This window comes from Aquarana catesbeiana, linkage group LG01 (genome assembly GCF_042186555.1).
Source record: "Aquarana catesbeiana isolate 2022-GZ linkage group LG01, ASM4218655v1, whole genome shotgun sequence".
In the NCBI taxonomy this organism is placed as follows: Eukaryota; Metazoa; Chordata; class Amphibia; order Anura; family Ranidae; genus Aquarana; species Aquarana catesbeiana.
The window spans coordinates 667,779,611-667,794,238 of NC_133324.1; the positions used below are offsets into that span (position 1 = coordinate 667,779,611).

The following is a 14,628-nucleotide window of genomic DNA, read 5'->3' on the forward strand; positions in this document are numbered from 1 at the left end:
GACAAAAATAAAACAACGAACCTGAAAATGTTTACTTACTGAATGAAATGGAAAGATTGGGAATCTACGGTATATTTTAGCATTATCCAACATACAGTTTGCATCTTGGAGACCTCCACTAAGTTATGTTAATTATGCTGAGGGTGGAAGGTGATGGGGCTGCCATTGCTTACTTTTTTTGTGCAATCTGCAGGGCTGTCCTGTATGTAGCTGTTTACCTAGCGTTCCACTTTAAATTCTAGTGAACTCTCCAACGCTATATATTTATAGAAATGTGTCTCTGTCTTCCTCTGTTCTTTTTTATACTGTTTGATTGTAAATAACTTATGTTACTGCTGAACGTCTTCAATGATGAAAGTAAAGCACAACCCAAGTTTTTATTGCCATAAGAGGTAATTTGGTGTTATTTTCTGTGGTTAGACATGCAGTATTAATTTACAAAACGCAGTCACATGTTAGAGCTTTTAGAGGCAGATAAAAAGCTGAACAAAAGTTCAATAGATTGCAAACATATGAAAGAAAACACATAACCAGAAATTTAAAAAATGCATCAATTAAATAATATTGAAAATATCTACTATAAAACATTGCCTCTTAGTAAGGCATGGGATCTAATATTTTAAATGTATGAACCTTATAAATTGGAAAGTTATGCTGTAAATATCAAACTTAGCAATATCTGTATTTTCCTTGTCATTAGCATAATTATTAAACACAGCTTATAATGTACTGTATGATAATAATTATTACTGAATTGATTGGTTTAGTTTCCTGGGACAGCATAAATAATGGAATCACTTTTCACATAAAAGAGGAGTGTAAGCAAAGAGGACATTATTGTGATAATTTAAAAGGGAGTTTTAAGCTAAGTAACCCTTTAACTCCAAACAGTCATTTTTTTTGTTCTCCAGAGGGTTTTCATAACTTTACAGTTTTTTTAATCCATAACATATGTTATAAGCCATGACCATTGTTATTTTCAGCCATGTGACTGTGATTTTCAGCTTTCATTGGCTCTAAAAATAACACATGTTAAGGCAGTTGTTGTGGAATGATAGCTTAGCAAGTTTAGCTTTTTATTTGGTTACAAATGTTTATATGCTTTTTGCTTCTTTATAGGATTACTTTAAAAAAAAACCTGTTAATACAGCTTTATCCCCTGAACAATACACAAATGCAATATTCAAGGTACATTCAATGGTTAAGTCCAGCTCAGCGTTACCTTTTGCCCAGAACGACCTGATTCTCCAGGCTCCCCCTGTAACAGAAAGTAGTTACTAAAATAAGATCATTTACATAAAAAAGAGAACTCATTATAGCTATATCAGAAAGTTTTATACAGTTCTAGAAAAGTGAAAAATAGCTCAGTTTCATTAACTTACCAAGGCTCACGCATTTGCTAAGCTACGAAATCATGACAGTACATTAATCCGTTGTTATAAAATTTCATATTGAACGTACTTACCTTGATGCCAGCAGCTGAAGACCCTGGATCCCCCTATATTAAAAGAAGTAAAATAAATACATAAATATTGAAATTCACTAAAGAAAAAGAGACCATAAGAGGAAATTTGTACTCAGAATAAGTTCCCCAATCTACCAACAAGCAACCAAGTTAGTTGCTTTTGATTAGTACAAGCAAAGCTCTCTTTTGAAAAATACTGTAAAAAAAGAAAAGACAAAATTGAAGATTTTTTTCTGTAAATTTTAGGCAATGTACAATGTATTGTACCATTCGAATGTATATAAAGCCCAATGTAATACTTTTAACATGTGCTGGCTCTTCTGATTGAAGGTGCACCCTTCAAAGAAAAAAAAAAATAAAAAATCCTGAGCAGCAGTATGAAAGTTCTTGAAGGTTGAAATTTATATGTCTTACTAGAGATAGAATGATCTATCTTGTATACAGTTCAAGAATAGTCAGCACCATAATGTTTTTATTTACTTTTGGGCATCGCACATACCAGAGCAAAATAAAACAAAATTATATGGTGGGTATAATTTTCACAAGAATATTATTTTTGGTGTGATATTTTAATTAAGATAATATTAGGGTTATGAGGGTGGCACAGTTCAAGGCTTACGTACAAGGGTATTTTCTGGTCAATAGTTGGGTTTAAGGATTATGTTTATAGGGTTTGCTCACCTTAAATGGAATGTTGAGATAGAAATGTGGGAACTGCCATTGCTGTCTTATTTCTAAAGCTGTAATCTTTAGGACTGCCATCCCAATCCTGGCCATACTATTTGTTTCTTTAGGACTGCCATCCCAATCCTGGCCATACTATGTGTTTCTTTAGGACTGCCATCCCAATCCTGGCCATACTATTTGTTTCTTTAGGACTGCCATCCCAATCCTGGCCATACTATTTGTTTCTTTAGGACTGCCATCCCAATCCTGGCCATACTATTTGTTTCTTTAGGACTGCCATCCCAATCCTGGCCATACTATTTGTTTCTTTAGGACTGCCATCCCAATCCTGGCCATACTATTTGTTGAGTCCCTAATCACAAATAATTAGGTGGATGTAAGGTTTTTTGACACCTGATATACACACGCAAATTTCAGGTGACTGGCTCACTAATTAAAAGTGAAAGAAATATAAAGTAAGCATAAAAGTTCAGAGTAGCATTAGTTTCTTATATGATTTTACTGACAAAAATGTGGAGTGTTGATTCGTAAAACTAAGGACAGAGAAGGCTTAAACAAAGTACTTATGGAAGAATTTCAAGTCAATATAGACTTAAACTAAACCTATAAAAAAGGAATTATATTTGCTTCTTACCAATCCGTATTTAATGTGGTGGCTGCATTTGTTTTCTTCTTTTTTTTTTTTTTTTTTTTTTACTTTTTTCACCTAGTAATCTGATCAGTAACACACTTTCTGTCCTAGGGATGTTCCACTCTATGAAGGAGCAACAAAGTCATCCTTGGATAGCAGCATTGTCAGCCTGAGAGGCTAGTGTTGGATGCACTAGCAGATTTAGATGCTCTAAACTAACAAATTAAAGCTGAATTCCATCTAACGTGTTTAACCACTTGCCAAATGCTGCACGCCCGCTGGCGATCGTGTCACGGACCCACAGAACGGGGAAGTGCCTATGTAAACAAGGCATTTCCCCATTCTGCCTTGTGTCATGACAGAGATCACTGCTCCCTATCATCGGGAGCAGTGATCGCTGTCATGTGAGTTGAAGCCCATCCCCCCCACAGTTAGAATCACTCCAAAGGACACACTTAATGTCTTCATTGCTCCCTAGTGGTTAACCCCTTCACTGCCAGTGTCATTTACACAGTAATCAGTGCATTTTTATAGCATTGATCACTGTATAAATGACAATGGTCCCAAAATAGTTTCAAAAGTCTCCGATGTGTCCGCCATAATGTCGTAGTCATAATAAAATTCGCAGACCGCTGCCATTACTAATAAAACAATGAATAATAAAAATCCATAAAACTATCCCCTATTTTGTGGACGCTATAACTTTTGCGCAAACCAATCAATATATGCTTATTGCGATTTTTTTTTACCAAAAATATGTAGAAGAATACATATCAGCCTAAACCGAAGAAAAAAAATGGGGGATATATATTATAGCAAAAAGTAAAAAATATTGCGTTTTTTTTTTTTTCAAAATTGTCGCTCTTTTTTTGTTTATAGCGCAAAAATTAAAAACCACAGAGGTGATCAACTACCACCAAAAGAAAGCTCTATTTGTGGGGAAAAAAAAGATGTCAATTTTGTTTGAGTGCAACGTCGCACGACCGCGCAATTGTCAGTTAAAGCGACGCAGTGCCGAATCGCAAAAAGTGCTCTGGTCAGGAAGGGGGTAAAATCTTCCGGGGCTGAAGCGGTTAAACACTTGCAGCTATTTTTTTTTCCTTTTTGGGATAAAGGTTTTAAAAAACATATAAAGCTAACCCTTGTGAGCAGCCCTGTCAGTGTTTAAATGGTTAGATTCAACCCTCTAATGCCGCGTACACACAGCCAGACTTCCCGACAGAAAAAGTCAGATGGGAGCTTTTGGTCGTACACTCCGACCGTGTGTATGTCCCATCGGACTTTTTCTGTTGGCATTTCTGACGTACTCAGATATAGAACATGTTCTAAATCTCTCCGTCGGAAATGCCGACGGAGTTTAGCTCGTTGGAAAGTTCGGCCGTGTATACGCGGCATTACAAACACTTTTTCTGGACAGCTTGGTCTGTTAAAGGAAGTGGAATATTACCAGACTTGCTGGCCAGATCAGGTGAAAGAAAGGAAAAAGCCTAAAAAAAAGAAAAAGTAATGCAGCCATCACATCTAAGAGTTGGTAAGATGCAAAATATACATTTTTTTCTATTGGGTTTAGTATCACTTTAAATAATTCAGGGCAATAAATCATATCAAAATCCAAAATAAAAATGTAATATATTTTAGCTTACCACCTCTTAGCTGTGGTGGTCGCATTTGTTTTTTGTTTTCCTTTATTTACTACTGGTGAGCGTGTCAGTGACACACTTCCTGTCCTAGGGTGGCAATGCTCACGCACCATACTATATTTATAAAGAAGTTTTGTCACCCTAAACTGCTTTTCTGATTAGGATCACAAGCACATCCCCCTCTCCTCATCTCTATTACATAGTGTAGAAGGGTTTTGTAGCTCATAGAAGATTACCTGGAAAGCTCAATAATGTCTGAGATTTCCTTTCAGTACAAAGTACAGTTCCGTACATTTAAGCTACTTGCAAAAAAAATGTACCTAACATGTAAATTGAAAACAAATGCAGCCACTACATGTAAGGACTGGAATATATAAAATGTTTGTTTCTGTGCTTAGACATACTTTAACCACTTGACCTCCAGAAGGTTTTTCTCCCTTCATGACCAGGGCATTTTTGCTATTCAGCATTGTGTTACTTTAACTTGCAATGGCTCATGCAACACTGTATGCTAATTAAATATATATAATATATATATATTTTTTTCACATAAATAGAGCTGTAGTATTTTTATCGCCACTGGCTTTTTTATTTTTTGCTATATAAACAAAAAATACAGAAAATGTTGAAAAAAACCATGTTTTTCTTTGTTTCTGTTATAAAATTTTGCAAACAAATAATCTTTCTTCATAAATTTAGGCCAAATATATTCTGCTACATTTCTTTGATAAAAAATAACCCAGATCAGTGTATATTATTTAGTCTGTGTGGAAGCTATAGAGTCTATAAAGTATGGTATATATATTTGAAAATTGATCAAACCTGGTGTACTTACTGACGGCCTATGTCATTTCTTGAGGCCCTAAAATCCCAGGACAGTACAAATACTCCCCAAATGAGCCCTTTTTTGGAAAGTAGACAGTCCTAGGTATTAGGAAGAGGGAATGGCGAGTTTTTTGAAGTGGTAATATTTTTTTTCACAATTTTTTGAAAAATAAAGAAATTAAATAAAATGCATTTTTTTTTATATACTGTCACCAGTGCACTACAGCATCATCATATGACTGGTGTGGTGGTGCTCATGTATACTGACTGGTGACAGTATGTAAAAAAAAAATTAAACTTTTTTCAATTAGATTAGATTTTTTTGAAATACTAGTTTAGTGTTACAATAATGACACTGTACTACTCTGGGGTAGTGATCAGGGATTTTTTTTTACACTGTTATTGCTTATAACAGTAATGATCACTGTTATAAGCAATAAATGTAACTGTCATGAATAGATTTCCGTTCATGACAGCTTGTTTACTATTGTGATCTTGATTGGCTACAGCTAATCACATGGTACAGGGTGCCAGGTACCATGTGATAGATTTGGGACAATCACAGCATCACAATAGTAAGCAAGCATTCATGAATGGAAGCCATTCAAAACTGCTTTGTTTGCATTTAATCATGTAATTGCTATGATTGGTCATAGCGACCACATGATACCCTAGCCATTCACAGCAGGTGGGTACTGAGCGCCGTGATCCACTGTATCCACAGGACACAGCAGTCATGAGATTGCACCCCTCCCTACCCCAGGGGGCACACCAGTGTGCATGTGCGCCTTCACGTACCAAGACACCGCAGTGCCTACAGCTGCTGCTCGCTCACAGTAAATGTACTGTGGGCAGGCGGCAAGTGGTAAGTGGCTTTAAGTTATCCAAACCCAGAACTTTCTTCTGCAGTTTTCATGACACCCACCAGTCACTGTCTTCCCTCTTGTCTATGTATTCCTTACAATACTATAGTTTACCTACAAACCTCACAGAACATTTTTCCTGTGTAACCAGGTACCATCTAAAAGTGACAAGGATGCACAGAGTTGGAGGATGTGGTTAAGGATTGGGTCTAGAAATGTCTACCAGAATCACAAGCCTCCAGTGAAGGCCTCCAAATGTAACCAACTATATCCTCAGTGACTAAGCTATCCCATGGTACATAATTGCCTTGTAGAAGGTAATCTGGTTTTTGGGGCCATCCAGATGCAGATGTGACTCTAAATGCAAGCTATTCTCAAATACATCTATTGTAGGTCCATTGTTGTCTTATTATCTCAATTTGTAATCATGCCATGCCAATAGAATTTCCCATATTACAACAATTGCACTCATATTTAGATGAAAGAGTTAATTAAAGCAATGTATGTTGGGTCGCAAATCAAATTTCATAACAATTATAATAGATTTATCACCCCCTCCCCCCCCCATGGATCCACATGTAAGATAAAGTGCATATTACCATATTTCACTATAAAGCAAGCTTAAGTGTAGATCTGTAAATTTGAGTAATTATATGAATAGCTGTTCCTAAATGCTATGAGTTTTAAATGTCTGCAAGATGTGTGGAGTAAGTTGTACAAGGAAACGCGGTAGTTATAAGTGGTTTTAATTAGTCCGTAAATGGTAAATACAACTAATTAAAATATTTTCAAGTGAGCTGTTTAGTAAGTATACAAAGGTTCCTTAAAGTCTGCTAAAACAGTTTTAAAAGCTAGACTGTAGCATATGGAAGCTAAAAACAATGATGAATTGCTTGAGGTGGAGAGGCTATTAGGATTGAGGAATCAATATGTCTGCATCTGCTTCATCGATAGTGTACAGATTAATGTTTACTTGGTATTGAAAATTCAATGGCCCATCAAGGACCCATGGTCTATTACTTTACAATAACAACAATGATGTTCTCTAGATTGAGCAGGTCAGAAAGCACGTATAATGTGTCTGTTCGCTCGTCTACTTTCACTCTAGCCACCCTTCAAGAAGTTTCAAAAGTAAGTTCAACATGAAATAACCTTATCTGTATTCACAGTGGGAAATATCAAGACAATCAAACATAAATTCCTACCAAACTATAATTGGTCTAATCAAAATTCATAAAACAATAACAAAATTACACAAACTGTGAAAAAACGACATATACTAAGGGGAATTTAATTATCTATCAATGCACACATTCAGCATCTCAAAGAAAGGAAATCTTACTTGTGGCTGTTATTTTGTTCTCAGTGCATTATCACTGCATGTTTTAATTAAACATATTTTTATTAACTAAAATGATTACAGTTTTATTCCTTTGTTGGACTAATTGCATAGTTAGAGATGTCAGACATAGATTTTGAAAAATTTTGTCAAACCTGACAGCTGTTCATACGAAAAATACAGTCAAGTATCTGATTTCTACAATGTAATTCATATAAGAAAATACTTTCTGGAAGTTTTACACACAGAAGGAGGGTGCATTACACAATGGCTGTTCCACAAAATCTTTCAATGTAATGCTGGCAATGCAGGAAGCTGGATGCTGCAGTGGAGGGGGGGTCAAACCCAATTACAGTCAATTGTTGCCACAGGACCTCCACTTAAAGGCTATATCCAAGTCTGCCTTATGCACCTCACTTTATAGGTGCATATTACATTTTATAAAATGTCTGGCAAAGTAAGCATTTGAGGTTTATTTCACAACCGTCCCTTTACAGTTATAAGGTCTAGTACATTGCTTACTATAGTTAACTTTATGACTGCAGAAATTAAAATCCCAAATTTTACTTTAGGATTCCTTATAGTTTTTCTTGCTCTGGTCCTGCCTGTTTTGGAACTTGTTACCCTACTCTCCCTGCTGCATTGTCTATTGCTGTATGTTTAATTTAAAATGAAATGGAATAACAATGGAAACTGGGAACTAAAGCACAGACAACCTTAAAACATAAGTACCAATTACAAGTGTTGACATGTCAGATATATTTATTCAGCTACCCATTGTTTTTATTTAGTCATCACTGTGGCCCACTGCCTATCAGTTGCCCATAAGTGAAAAGTATATAAGCATTTTAATTCACTACAATATATTGATTGTGACACTGGCTAAAAGGTTTGCGTTTATGCCCTGTAGTGCTTGGATCTTAGGTTCACTCAGTCTTCATGAAAATGCTCTCTTAGTATTTGCAGGGCTTTCCTCTGGGAATTACAAAAGCAAATTATTTGGTTATCTGTCATCTCACCAAAAAGGCCCTAGAGTTTGCATATGTGTGCTTATAGTATAGTAGGGACGTTCAATCATAAGCTCCTTTGGGGGCAAGGAATAATGTGAATGGTTCCATGCACTCTGTAAAGTGGTGCTTAAAATGTTAATGTTATATACTGTAAATGCAATAAATCAGAGGCAGCTCTTTAATTAGGCAAATTAGGCAGTAACCTAAGGCCTTCGCTCACAGAGGCCTCGCAGCCACCTAATTTGCTTATTTAGAGAGCCACCTCTGAGGCTGGCAGCAGGGATCTCCCTGCCATCAGCACAGTGCCAAGTCCCAGCCAGTCTGTAAACTGTACAATCTGCTTTGATTAGTGGCTGTGATCAGGACCAATTCACCGGTGGACGGGAGCTCACTGAAGCTCTGGATCACAGCCAGATAGAGCCACTGCACTGACAGTTCCCCCTTCTGCACAGACGGGAAGAGAGAGACCTGCTTTTGCTCCTGTCCTCTCCTCCTGTGTCTGCCCCCACCACACTCTCTGACAGTGTTCTGCCTAAGAGAAGGGGATGTGTGGGCAAAAAGTTTGAAGACCAGCAGCCAGAAGTGGAAAGATGAAGCCTGATCCAGCCATCTCCCTTCTCTCTCCTGCCCCCCAGTGCGTATTCCGATGTAAGGGGCACCCTTCCTTCCTTCCTCCATCTCTCTCCTTCTTTCTTTCTCCCTCCCTCTCCCCCTCCCAGACAGCCCATTTGCTTCAATTATACTATGGCTATTCCTCACCAGCCGACAGTACCCCCCCATCCCTCTCTCTAGTCCCCTTGGCACCCATCTATTTGCCTCTCCCCCCACCCCCCCATGCCAGGACAAATCCTCCCCCTTTTTTATCCCTATACAGACCAGGATCCCCCAGCTTCACTCCAGTTCTCCTCTACCCATCCCTCATCTCCTACCCACTCCCCCCTTTTTACCCCCTCCTCCTTCTCCCCTACTCTATGGTTCCCATCCCCATCCTCATTTTTTCAGGGGCTAAGGAAGAACCCTGAAGCTGAGCATCTTATTACCACTGCTGCTTGTGTAGGTGGGATGTGTACTGCGCCAATCCCTGCTGACCCTCCTCTCTTATTCATCCCATGTGATTGGCACAGTACACATCCCACCCACACAAGCAGCATTAGTAATTAGATGCTCCACCTAGGGGGTTCTTCCTTAACCCCTGCAAAGGGTGTGAGTGAGGCCTCATGTCGAAAATGTGGCCTAAGGCCTCACAAAGCCTCACAAGGCCTCACAAAGCCTAGAGCTGCCTCTGCAATAAATAAATGAATTAGGAAATGTATGGGTTTCCTATCACCCTCTTTTACTATGCATAATGTACTAACATGTATAATTATTATGGAATATGAAGCATCTCAAGAACATAAAATATTTATTTTATGGAAAAAATAATTGTCACTGAACTTTTAGGTATTTCAAGCTTAGATCTGTAAATGCAGAAAAAATAATTCAACTGAATAAACTGATTTAAGACAATAACTTTTTCACCGTGGTCAAGGTTAACTCCGTTATTGGTAGACCAGAATTTTTCCACAGTTCATTTAAAAATCAAGAGTCTAAAGTTCAACAGAGAGAGCTCTTGCAATGTTTTCGAAGACATTTGCAGATAATTACTTTGTTTCTACTTGTTACAGATACACATTGAGAAAGCCAAGGGATTTCAAGCCCGCTCTGAAAACCCAACTTGATCTTTATCATTTTCTCAAAGGAGCATCTGTTTGTGTGTTAGCCTTATAAACTTCAGTCAGTTCTACAGGCATGTATAATCCAACAGTGGACATTCCCCAACTGTATATTTGTAAGCCTGCTTACATTATTTTCAAAGTTACAGCTGCATCTTCATGCTCATTCCATCCACCTGACCAGCACATGTTCAAATGCTTAATGTATTTCATCTCAAACATGTTAGCTTAAAATTATTTAATGCAAAGGAAATAACTCAAAAAGAATGATTTGCTAAAGGAGTTTTAAATCCTTAAGACTGGCAATTGTTAGGTCACCACTAATATCCGGCAGGTTAATTGGATGCCATCATCTTTTTCTTTCTTTTTTGATTAAAATGATTAGGTATTGCGTTATACATCTAGGAGGCCATGCTCCTATAATGCTGTATTACTTAAAATGACACATGACAACTAAGGAGCTAAAAAGTATTTTTTGCACATTCATGAAGAGCATTGCACATTGTACTTTAGCATGGCTTAAAATGTATGTTTAGGTTAAAAAAAACACAAAATATAGGCGATATCTTAACAATACATGCGCATGTTTTGCCTCTTTAAAAATGCAGAAAGCATAGTGATAATAGCCCTGACTGAGTATTGGACTATAATACACTTACTTATGCTACTAAGATGAGCAGAGATAAATGTGTTCTATTGTCTATTATATAAACAATAGGACATCAGGAAAAGATAAGATCAGAGTCTCATCGCAACAAGGTTATAGCAGATGTATTATCCATGGAACGCAAGAACATATACACTATCAAACAGTTTTGTGGACTCCGAAGCTTTCCCACAAATAAGGTATAAAGATAGTTTAGTTCCCTCTACAATGAACGACTGCCAGAACACTGTATCCTTGTAGCATGTAATCTATTGTATAAATGTAACATTCAATTGGTGCTCTGTTCAACAATAAAGGCAGAGATACACAGATAATCAGTATCTGTTTGAGTTTAGAGCTCTCCACAATGAACAACTGCCATAACACTGTATCCTTATAAATCAATAGGTGATTTCTTCAGCAAAAAAATAAAAAATGTCAGGCACACAGATATTCAGCTTTCATTTTAGTTTAGTGCTATCTCCTTTAACGTTATTGCGGTGGGTGGTAAGAGAAGATATAACTGCAGGTGTGATAAGGGAGAAAGGGTGGTGCATACCCTGAGAGAAGGGGGACTGCAGGTACGGTACAGGAGGGAGGTTTGGTTGAGAGTGCAGTGAGGGGACTGCCTAAGAGTGTGGGGAAGTGTGCAATTATAGGAATCAAGTGAAGAGGCTTTCAGGGGGCTGGTAGAAACAGAATAAGCACATGTAACCAGGGGTGGGGGGAACTTATTGGTGGGTTAGACTGAAATTTTCTTAAAATCTAATTGGCCATTAGACAGAAAGAAGTGGGTAGTGAAAGGAGAAGGAAGAGAGCAAATCACTACTGGAGGCAGAATGAGGCAAAACGAAACTCTAAGGCAGTGATTGTGAACCTTGGCACCCCAGATATTTTAGAACTACATTTGCCATGATGCTCAACTACACTGCAGAGTGCATGAGCATCATGGGAAATGTAGTTCCAAAACTTCTGGGGTGCCAAGGTTCGCCATCACAGCTCTAAGACATGCAATGCAAAAGTGAAACTGTACTAAGCAAATGAAACTTTTTCCGTCGGAATGAACTCTGAAGTTTTTTTCGACGCAGTTCCGCTGAAACGGACTTGCCTACACACGATCACAACAAAGTCCGATCATTTAGAACATGATGACGTACGACGGGACTAGAAAAAAGGAAGTTCAATAGCCAGTAGCCAATAGCTGCCCTTGCGTCATTTTTGGTCCGTCGGAATAGCATACAGACGAACGGTTTTCCTGATAGGAATTGATTCTGTCGGAAAGATTTAAAACATGTTCTATTTCTAGGTCAGTCAGAATTTTCGAAAGAAAAAGTCCGATGAAGCCCACACACGAACTGAATGATTCTGTCGGACCTTTTCTGCCGGAAAGTCCAGTCGTGTGTACGCGGCATTAAGGTGCTTTCACATGGGCACTGTAAAGCAGCAGAACCAGGCAGTTGAGGTGCATTTTTAACTCACTTCAGCTGCCTTGGAAAACCTAAACAGCCCCATAAACATTGGCGCAGCAGCAAAGCACTGGCAAAAAAATATGGTATAGAGGTAAGTGGGGCCACACTGCAACTGAGATGCAACCACATACAATAGATGTGGTTGTGACAGAGCAAATGGGAATTTCAGTGAGAAATCCCTTTTCACACGTGTGTACGGGAAGTGGCATGTCCCCTCCTGATCACCTGCTGAGGGAAAGCCTCTACTGACATGCCAATCAACAGCTAGGCCAATGTGAAGAAGCTTTGACTTAGCTTTCATATTATTAAGGATTATGAAAGAGGTTTTGTAATGTATATCCCTAAGGTTATGTTTACCATCTCTTTCTTTTTCATATATAGTTTTTCTGTATATGCAATATTTTTAAAGAGACAAAGACAAAACAGGGAGAAACATGCATGTATTACAGGGCACATTTTTGTTTATTTTACCTAAACATAATTCACATTTTAAAGATGGATTTTTATTAGAGTTATGTTGTAACATGCCTCTGGCTCTTGGAAAGGCCAACCCAAAACCAACAACATTCCACAAAAAATAAATACCTTTTCTCCGTTTTCACCTTTAGGACCAGCTTCACCCATGTCACCCTGTGAATAATTAAAATATATAGAATTTGTGCATGCTCTTTTCTTACCTCCCTTTACATGAGGGAGTATTGATCATATTAACATTTTGTGAAGGTTTGTCCTATTTATAAAGGGTTAAATACTTAGGCTCATATTTATAAAGCAGTAAATGTGACATTCACAGGTGCTTAATCATTCCCTGAAATGTAAAACACATGCACCAGGGAAGATTCAACTGCAGTGAATATTTTGTGAGTGACCCTACCCCTATTAGTTTCACTGTATTTTTTTAAATAAAATTCTTACATTATAAATCAACATAGTTAACATATTATAGTGTAACTTAATAATATAGAAGTCAGCTCAAATAGTGACAAGCAATGAAAAAAATGTTTAGAATCGGAAATCACAGGCAACACTTTCCAACATTTCTCAACATTTCTCAGCAGTATAAAGCATAGTAAAAGTAGTAAAAGTAAGTGAGGCACAGATATGAGTCATTCATTTCATAGATATTCATAAAATCCCTGGTGACCTCACAACTCTTATTGTTCCCCAAGATAACCCTTGACTTCCCCTCTGACACCTCTTACCTCCAATAACAAAACAAATTGCTGTGGAAACAGGCAGGACCACTGATAAAGGGGTACCACTTGTGCTCCTGTATGGGCCTGAGCCCCATCATTTTAACAGGGGAGCCTGGTAGCTTTAGGCTTCTTTAGGTATGCTGGCAGTTTATATATGCTTCCCTGCAGCTAACAAGTGGTCCAATATATACAGTATATTATTTCCCTGAGCCCTATCAGTTTATCAGAGGGGAACAAAACCAGGGAGGAAACCTTTTTTTTGGTGCGCATTAGCAAAAGCCGACGCCACAGTTGGCAATAATACTAAAATAAAAATTTCAGCCCTCCCCTGACAGAGTGATATCACTAGTTGCCTGCCTCCTTCAGTAAGTAGGTGCTGAAGAACAGGATAGGCTGTAGCCTGTCTGTGTTGGATCAGCAGCAGCCAGGGCTTTTTTTCAGGGGGAACTTGGTGGAACTCAGTTCCACCACCTCTGGCTCAGACCCTTTGGTGCCTGCTCACCACAATCACTTGTAAACACAGAAGTCTGGTTTCTGTGTTTACAAGTGACAGCTCTGCACTTTGTATGTAATGCAATCCTGATATTTAATGCCCCTTTAAGACCCTCCTACTGTTTTTGTGAAATTTGACTGAACACACCCACTATTTGATGTGATTTGGAGGGTGTGTGTAGGGGGAGGGCTTTTGTGAGGCCGGGGTTAAGTTCCACCACCTATTGCTTGAGAAAAAAAGCTCTGGCGGCAGCCATCAGTGGCTACAGGCATGCAGCACAGGGATCCATCCATGTGGCACATGCACTTATATTCTGGTAAGAAGTACAGTACAGTGTAGTAATTACAATAGACCTGAGAAGGTTGACTGTCATTTTAATGACCAAGAAATTTACAGTACACACAGGTGCTATTAGGATTCTAAGACTCTTGAATGCACTGAAGAGAAAGAAGCTGTGCTACAGCAAACAGTGCACATTGCCAAATCGCACAACAGTGTAGCTTTAAGCAAGTGTAAATGTTTTAAAATGTTTTAACATAATAAACATGGTATACTTACCTTCTCTGTGCAATGGCATTGCACAGAGCAGCCCCAAACATCCTCTTTTGGGATCCCCCGCTGGCTCGCTTGGCTCCTCCTCCTCTCTGTGTGC

At 38.2% G+C, this 14,628-nt stretch overlaps 1 protein-coding gene across 1 annotated transcript in view; it reads right to left on the reverse strand.

Moving 5' to 3' along the window:
• Positions 1-14,628, reverse strand: part of COL25A1 (collagen type XXV alpha 1 chain) — a 657,401-nt gene that overhangs the window by 121,397 nt on the left and 521,376 nt on the right. Inside the window, exons 15-17 of the mRNA XM_073602240.1 lie at positions 12,873-12,917; positions 1,466-1,498; positions 1,223-1,258 (exon numbers count right to left, since the gene is read on the reverse strand). Of these exons, the coding sequence (XP_073458341.1) occupies positions 1,223-1,258; positions 1,466-1,498; positions 12,873-12,917 (114 nt within the window). The remainder of the gene's footprint in view (positions 1-1,222; positions 1,259-1,465; positions 1,499-12,872; positions 12,918-14,628) is intronic.